This window comes from Colobus angolensis, unplaced genomic scaffold, assembly GCF_000951035.1.
Source record: "Colobus angolensis palliatus isolate OR3802 unplaced genomic scaffold, Cang.pa_1.0 Scaffold237, whole genome shotgun sequence".
NCBI classification, from domain to species: Eukaryota; Metazoa; Chordata; class Mammalia; order Primates; family Cercopithecidae; genus Colobus; species Colobus angolensis.
The window spans coordinates 1,809,799-1,818,535 of record NW_012115566.1 but is presented as its reverse complement, the minus strand read 5'-3'; the positions used below and the strand labels follow the sequence as shown (position 1 = coordinate 1,818,535).

At 41.8% G+C, this 8,737-nt stretch overlaps 1 protein-coding gene across 2 annotated transcripts in view; it reads left to right on the top strand.

The window, feature by feature from the left end:
- The first annotated feature begins 792 nt into the window (after positions 1-792).
- The window catches only part of PGBD1 (piggyBac transposable element derived 1), a 21,059-nt gene continuing 13,114 nt past the window's right edge, over positions 793-8,737 (top strand). Inside the window, exons 1-4 of one of the 2 annotated variants that reach the window (XM_011944898.1) lie at positions 793-1,181; positions 3,050-3,483; positions 4,835-4,991; positions 6,362-6,450. In XM_011944898.1, coding sequence (XP_011800288.1) covers positions 3,088-3,483; positions 4,835-4,991; positions 6,362-6,450 — 642 coding nt within the window. In that variant the 5' untranslated portion in view covers positions 793-1,181; positions 3,050-3,087. Of the gene's footprint in view, positions 1,182-3,029; positions 3,484-4,834; positions 4,992-6,361; positions 6,451-8,737 lie in introns of both variants that reach the window. The other variant, XM_011944897.1, reaches the window with a different exon arrangement.

Genomic DNA, 8,737 nt, shown 5'->3' with positions numbered 1-8,737 from the left:
AGAGAATACTATAAACACCTCTACGCAAATCAACTAGAAAATCTAGAAGAAATGGATAATTTCCTGGACACTTACACTCTTCCAAGACTAAACCAGGAAGAAGTTGAAATACATTCTTAAAAGAATATAAAGGTATTGAATGATGTTCCCTCTAGCATGGCTTTTAAAGAAAAAATATAACCTAAGTATGCATCAATAGGATAGTTAAGTAAATTATGGAACACTCATACAATATTACTTAGCTGTTAAAGAATAAGCTGATCTGTGAAGATCTCCAAGCTGTCTTAACCGAAAAGAGCTAAGGTGCAAAATTACATTATGATACCATAAGTGTTTTAAAATGTATAAATGCTTATTCACTAAACAAAATGTTTATTAAGTGCTACTGTGTGACAGGTAGTGTCCTAGATAAATATGCACAAAATACAATGGTTAACTCTAAAGAGTGGGACACTTTTCGTTTTATGGTCCTTCTGCAACTTGACTTTTTTATTGTACATATATTATGTATACTTAAAGAAAATAATTTGTACAGCTTACTATAATGGTCTTTTAATTGATGTTTCACCTCCTAACTAGTGATGACCCCGAAGACATTTACCACTCTGTTGGTTTTTAATTGAAATGATGTACATAAATGTGGGGCGTGCTTGCACCGTCCGGATGGGCCTGGGGTCCGGCAGCGGAGAGCGACCTGGGCGGGGCGGGAGGTGGCAGCGGGGGTCCTCCCGGATCACCAGAGAGACGAGCGGCCGTGCTCCTAGAGAGGCAAGGAACCCGCCAGACTCCGCCACTAGGCTGCGGGCGCGGCGAGGGGAGGAGCTTTTGTGACGGCCAAGCTGCCGGAGGCGCCGGCGACACCCATCAGCCCCGCCAGCCCGCCAGTAGCACGGCCTGGGCTCTGGGGAAACCGGCGCTCCCGACTGGGCAGCCCCGGGCCTCTGCGCTCCCTCGGGAGCCTTTCACGAGGTCGGCTACGTCTTTGTTGTGCGCGTTCCTGAACTTTTGGTCCATTAACCAACAATTAGACACGCAAGTATTCAGTGACTGGCGCGGTGCTAGATGCTGGGTGTAATCTCAGAAAAATACATTCTGGGGTGCGCCTGAGGGTGCTGGCTGTGGCATCTCAGGCGCTTTACGTGCCTTCGTGAAGAAGTCCATCAGTATTTGTTGAATACCAGGTACGTGCCGGGCTTCTAGAGTCTATGCAGAGATAAACTCCTGTCCTCAAGAACCCGGGTGGGGATGGGCTAGGTGATCTGTAATACGAGATGGAGGAGATGAAGGTTGGGTGCAGTTTTCCGTGGGAACACCCATCTCTACCTGTGTGGCTTACTTTTCCTGTCTATATGTTAGGGTTAGGGGTGGCCAGGGAAGGTTTCACATAGAACATTTGCGCTGGGCCTTGGGAATTTACCTTTAGAAGGGGGGTCCTGACTGTATAGAGTGGGTAGAAAAAAAATTGAGTACTTAGCATGGCAGTGAGATAAGGAATTTGGGAAGACCATGGCTTTCTTGAAAGTAGGAACTAAGTCTTTTATTCCAGAGTTAGCTTTATGCCTGGAAAATAATGAGGTGCTCCCCAAATGTTTATTGAGTGACAAACAAATCAGCAAAATCCAGTAAAGATTAGATCCTGGGGAGTTTGAATTTACTTCAACGAGTTTAATGAAAATTTTGTATGTGTTTATGTGTGTGTGAGTGAATATAGTCAGAATTGAATATAGTCAGAATTGTGCTTTAGGGAATATTAATCCAGTGACCATAGAAGCAGGGAATTGGTCAGGAATACCATAACATTATTGTGACAGTGAATGAAAATGATAGTAAAATAATAAGGAAAGAATGGCTGCAAGAGGCGTTTTTAAGAATTGACTTGATTCACTGATTGTATACAGAGGCTGTTTAAAAGACTGAATGCATGGAAGATGATGGTGATGCCAGTAGAAATGGAGAGATACAGAGTGAATGCAGCTTTGAGGGACTCTGATCTTAGTTTGAGATCTGTTGAAATTATAGGGCAGGAGAAGCCCACAGCTGCTGGCATTTCAAGATGTGGGTTTGGAGTGCAAAAAGCAAGCTGGAGCCAAAGATTTGAGTCTTCTTGGGAACAGAGATATATTGAAAGTGTGACTAAGGAGATCACAAAGGCAAAAACGAAGAGAGGGAAGAAAAGAACTTGATGCATTTCTACTGTTTCATTTATGTGTTGTTGCATCAAAAATCAAACTCTAAACTTAGTGACTGAAAACAAACTTTCAGTTTATTGTTCCTCAGGATTCTGCAGGTTGACTAGGTAGTTCTACTGGTCTCACCTGGAGTTACTAATAGAGCTGCATTCAGCTGGTGAATTATTTGAGCACTAGGCCTGGCTGGGCTTTAGCTTGGTCATTTTGGTTCTCATCCACATGACCTCTGTCTTTCTAGCTTGGGCCTCTCACAGCATGGCAGTCTTATGGCAGTGAGCCAAGAGCTACAGCAGCACTCTCTCTCTAACAATGTCATTTCTGCCATATTCCATTGGTCAAAGCAAGTCATAGGCCAGAACAGATTCAAGGGAAGGAAAAATAGACTCCACCCCTTGATGAGAACAGTGGCAAAATCTCATCACAAAAGGTATTTGAGGATGGGAGACTTTGGAAACAGTCTATTACACCTACATTTAAAGTGGAATATTCAGTGAGAGTTACACAGATATAGATGACCTTTGAGACTGTATTATTTGCCCGTGAAGGCAGCCATCTGCCTCCTCAATGGGTAAAATGATCCCTTCTCCCCAGCTAAAGTGCAAGCTACTCGAGCGTTCTTATTGCTGACGCTTCTTCCCTCATATCCTACATCCCTTACCTCTGGACTCAGACTCTTTAGTACTAGTTCAAAATATACTTCTGATTCATTTCACTGATAACTAGAAGCAAGCAGGCTCAGCTTTTGAGCATTACCTACAGTGGGACAAAAATATAAGTAGATTACACACAGTTTTGAAGCTCTTAGAATTTGTGTGTTGCTGATCAATTCTTATGCCTCAGATCTCTATTTCTGAACACAGACCCCAAGCTAAGTGAAGCTTTAGCCTCTAAACTCAACATGTATGAAGCTTTGCCAGGCCCTGTTCCTGAAAATGAAGATGGCCTTGTGAAAGTGAAGGAGGAAGATCCCACGTGGGAGCAGGTGTGCAACTCACAGGAGGGCAGCTCCCACACTCAGGAGATTTGCCGCCTGCGCTTTCGGCATTTCTGCTACCAGGAGGCTCATGGACCCCGGGAAGCTCTAGCCCAACTCCGAGAACTTTGTCATCAATGGCTGAGACCCGAGATGCACACCAAGGAACAGATAATGGAACTGCTGGTGCTGGAGCAGTTCCTTACCATCCTGCCCAAGGAGCTCCAGCCCTGTGTGAAGACATATCCTCTGGAGAGTGGAGAGGAGGCAGTGACAGTGCTGGAGAATCTAGAGACAGGAAGTGGAGACACAGGACAACAGGTGGGAAGAGAATGTGTGTGGTGGTGCGGGAGAAGAACAGGGGGACATGTATCAGTTTATGTTTAACTTTTTATTTTGAAATAACTTCTAATTTATAGAAGTATTAGAAGAATAAAGAACTCCTGTAAACTCTTCATCCAGATTTGCCCGTTGTTAACATCTGTTTCATGAAGTCCCATTGTTGTGTACACACTTGTGCAAGGAAGTGCATTCCCGCCCAATATGCATATGTACATGTATACACACACATACATACACACATGCAGTGTTTTTTTTTCCCTCAAACCATTTGAGAGTTAGTTGCAAACACTATATTCCTTTACCTCACTGTTGCCCGGGCTGGAGTGCAGTGGTACAATCATAGCCTCATTGTGGTCTTGAACTGCAATGGTGGAAGGCTCAAGCAATCCTCCCACCTCAGGCTCCTGAGTAGATGAGGCTACAGGTGTGTGCCACCATGCCTGGCTAATTTATTTTTAATTTTTTGTAGAGGGGGTGGGGTCTTGCTGTATTGCCCAGGCTGATCTTGAACGCCTGGCCTCAAGTTATCATGCTGCCTTGGCCTCCCAAAGTGTTGGGATTACAGGCGTGAGCCACTGCACCCGGCCATTCAGTGTGTATTTCTGAAGAGGGAGGACATTCTGTTGTATAACCAGAATACAAAAATCAAGTTTAGGGAAATTAAAATTATGATACTGTCATATAACCTTAGTCTTTATTCATATTTTGCCATGTTATCCTAATAATGTTCTTTATGATAATTTTCCTCTGATTCAGGATACGAGCCAGCATCACATATTGCAGTTAGTTGCCATATCTCTAGTCTTTGTGAATCTGGAATAGCTGCTGTCTTTCTTTGTCATGACATTGTTATTTTTGAATAGTACAGCTAGTTTTTTTGGAGAATATCCCTCAATTTGACTTTGTCCTATATTTTCTCATGGTCAGATTCAGGCTGCACATTTTGGCTATAATACCACAGAGGTAATGTTGTGTTCTCAGTGCATCACTTCAGGAGGTGCGTAGTGATGATTTGTCCCATTACTGATGAGGTTACAGTGGTACCTGTCAAATTTCTCCACTAGAAAGTTACCATTTTCCCCTATGTAATTACTAAGTAATCTGTGGGAGACATTTTGAGTTGGTGTACATATCCTGTTCCTCATTAAACTTTGACTGGCTAGTTTATAAACATCCACTTGTTTGTTGTTTTTGTTTTTCTGGACTGGGATCCTTTGCCTATCTTTTCTGCCTTGTTTGCTGCTGTATCCTCAGCATATAGAACAGTGCCTGGCTCTTAGCATGCAGTCCATATATGCATGCCTTTTCAAAATAAATCTTTTGTTTCCAGGCCTTTGTCTGTATTCAGGGACAGGACATGTGCCCAATGGTGACAGAATATCAAGGAGTATCTTTGGAATGTCCGAGCCTCCAGCTCCTGCCTGGGGTAACCACCCTGAAGTGTGAACCTCCACAGCTTCCTCAAGAGAACCCCCAAGAAGTGAGTGGTGAGTGCTAGAGTGAGTTTAGTGAGGACACTGGGAGCTGACCACTGACACTTGCACAGCCTTTTTGTCCTCAAGTTTGTATACATTGTGAAATGATTACCACAAGCTAACTTGCATATCTCACAGTTACCTTTTATGTGTCTGAGGTAAGAATTCCTAAGATCTACTCTCATGAAATTTCAAATATACAATACATTATTACTAACCGTAGTGGCCATTCTGTACGTAGGTCTTCAGAGCTTATTCATCTTATAACTGCAAGTTTGTAGCCTTTGACCAACATCAAGTTTTATTTTTTTGTCTAACCCTGTATCTGGACAAACTTTTAAAGACCTGCTTTATTTTACACTGTGCTTTTTAAGCTGGTTTATTTAGTATGTTTGTGTTGTGGACAAGTACATATAATAGTAAAAGTGAATTGGGGCAAGGCTGTTTTTTTTCCAGCAAACTTTATTCCTTCTAGAAATGAAACAACAGCAATAAAAAGATTCCACAGTGGTCCGTTACGGAAGCAAAGAAAAGCAGAGCAAAGAAAAGTGATGTTCTGTTTTACATTTTGGGTTAGAATTACCACATGTGCTCTTCATTTGATAATTTTGTACTCTGCCATGTGCCAACTGCCAACTGTGTGACCTAGGCAAGTCATTTAATAGGTCATTCAATTAGTCAACAATTATCTGTTTGATCTCTGTGTGTACTCTGCACTCAGCTGTGATTCTTCTGAATGTGCCTAGGATTTTGGCAGCAATAATTTGGACCTTCTTGATTATTTTGAGGATTGGAAATAATCTTTTAAAGTAACAGCACAGTGGCTGGCATGGTGCAGTCATCATCGCCATTTTGATTATTGTTGGTTCTTTGGGATCAGTACCTCCTAACAGTTTTTCTAGTTCATAGCTAACATCTCTTCTCTATTTTTTTTTAATATCTTTATTTTCCTGTCTCTTTCTTCATCTTCCTTTCTTCTGCTTTCCTGTTTCCCCTCTGTCTCATCTCTCTACTCTCCACATCCTTTCTTTTGCCTCTGTGTTCTCTCCTTGATCCTTCCTTTATCACCAGCTTCTTCCTCCCCTTTATTTTTATCTATGATTTTTATTTTTTCTTTATGTAAAAGTGAATGACTATAAAACACCTTATGAGTTCATAAATCCCACTCCATTTTTTGGGTGAGAGACCCTAAAGCTGTAAAATTTTAGAATTTCTGACAGAATGAGAGCAGTTGTGATGCTCTTTCTCACACAGTAAAATCTACATCTTAGTTCTTGAATGTTTCACAAACATAACATTTGGGGGAAAAGGCTGAGTCTCCAAAAAGGGTACCCCGAAGGCCATCATGTCTCATTTAGGACTCTTACCTTCTTCCTCTACAGGGCCTGTTCCCCACGGATCAGCTCATCTCCAGGAAAAAAGCCCCAGAGACAAGGCTGCAGTGCCTGTGTTTAACACAGTCAGGTCCCAGGTAAGTAGGATGCCCAAGCTTGTAGGAATGTCAGTAGTGGTCTTTCTCCTTCATCCATGTTCCCTGCCCTTCTCTTGGCTCACACTCATCGTTCTGAGAGCCATTCAGGTGGCATAGTCCCTCTGCCTTCACCTTGTCACAGAATATCACAAAGTGTGTTGCATCATTCAAGGAGCTTGTATTGATTACATGCCATTGTCTCATTTCATTGTTTAGGAGGCATATCCAAATCTCAAGGCATGGGAGTGAGGGGTGGAGTGAGGCTCCTGGTTTCAGAAAGTGCTCCACTCATTTGATGTTGAGTAACTGATATTTTCTCTTTTGAAGTCTTTGGTTTATCTCCCCAGCTTTAGAACAAGGGCCCTTTCTCACACTACTTTATATTCAGCACATATGCAATTAATGCTTGGTGATAATAATGGAAATTCTATATATCCAAGGTAATACTTAACATCTTCTTCACAAAATGGACTCTGGTTTTGTTTTGTTTTTTTCTTATCAGTGGTTCATTCATTTTCCTAGTCATTCATTTACAAAAAAAAAATAATAATAAGTCTCTCATTTAAGTCCTCTTGCATATTGCTGCCACATCAGTTTCCTCAAGATACTTGCTCAGTCCTCTTCTATGGCTTCTAATTGATTTTTAATTCTATCAGACCCAGTGCCTCCTGTTATTAACAAATACTTCCTGAGAAGAAGTGTCTAGAAAATAAAACGTACTCATGCACATTCTGAAAATCAACATAATTTCTTTAAATGTAATATAATGGTATAATGTAGAAACAAAAAAGTTATTTATTTTAAAAGTAGCATTTCAGTAGGTGGGAATTGAACAATGAGAACACTTGGACACAGGAAGGGGAACATCACACACCAGGGCCTGTTGTGGGGGAGGGGGAGGGGGGAGGGATAGCATTAGGAGATATATCTAATGTAAATAATGAGTTAATGGGTGCAGCACACCAACATGGCACATGTGTACATATGTAACAAACCTGCACGTTATGCACATGTACCCTAGAACATAAAGTATTAAAAAAAAAAAAAAGTAGCATTTCAAAATGCAAGTGCTTGACGTGATTATAACTAAGGAAATAACATAGGTGTTAGCACTGAAGTATCATTAGTAAGTTCAAATGAAGGAGGAATAAGATCAGAAGTCCAAGAAAATCAAAGGGCAATGGTGTAGGTGGACAGTGGAATGAAACTAGTATTGAGTCAGATAATACAAGACTAGACAGAGAAAGTGGGGCCCTTAATTGAAGTAGGGCTTAGATGTTGTAAATTGAATTATGTCCCTCCAAAAGATATGTGAAAATCCTAACCCCAAGTACCTGTGAATGTGACCTGATTTGGAAATAGACTCTGTCTTAGTCCATTTTGTGTTGCTGATAACAGAATTCCTGAGACTGGATAATTTATTTTAAAAAGAGGTTTATTTAGCTCAAAGTTCTGCAACCTGGGAAGTCCAAGATCATCAGCCTGTCTGGTGAGGATCTCATGCTGCTTTAGCTCATGGCAGAAAGTGGAATGATGGACAATCAAGTGTTTGCAAAGGGACCAAACGTTAGAGGCAGCCATCCTTTAAACAGCCTGCTCTTGGAGCTGAGCAAGAATAGAAAGCTTATTCAAAGAAATAACAATAGGCCGGGTGCAGTGACTCTCACCTGTAATCCCAGCACTTTGGGAGGCCATGGCAGGAGGATTGCTTGAGGCCAGGATTTCGAGACCAGCCTGAGTAACACAGCAAGACCCTGTATCTATTAAAAGAAGGAATAGGCTGGGCGCGATGGCTCACGCCTGTAATCCCAACACTTTGAGAGGCTGAGGCGGGTGGATCACGAGGTCAGGAGTTCGAGACCAGCCTGGTCAACATGGCAAAACCCTGTCTCTACTAAAAATACAAAAAAAAAAATTAGCCAGGTGTGGTGGCAGGCACCTGTAATCCCAGCTACTCGGGAGACTGAGGCAGGAGAAGCGCTTGAACCTGGGAGATGGAGGTTGCAGTGAGCTAAGATCATGCCATTGCACTCCAGCCTGGGCAACAAGAGCAAGACTCTATCTCAAAAAATTAAAATAAATTTTTAAAAATAGAGAAATAATAACAAAAATCTTCACAAAACTTGAGAAAGATATAAATGTCCAGGTACAGGAAGATCTGAGAACACTGAACAGAATCATCCCAATTAAGACTACTACAAGGCATATAATAATCAAACTCTCAACTCTCAAGGAAAAAGAGAGGATCTCCCCCGGAGCCTCCCTCCTTGCTAACACAGCAGTCTGC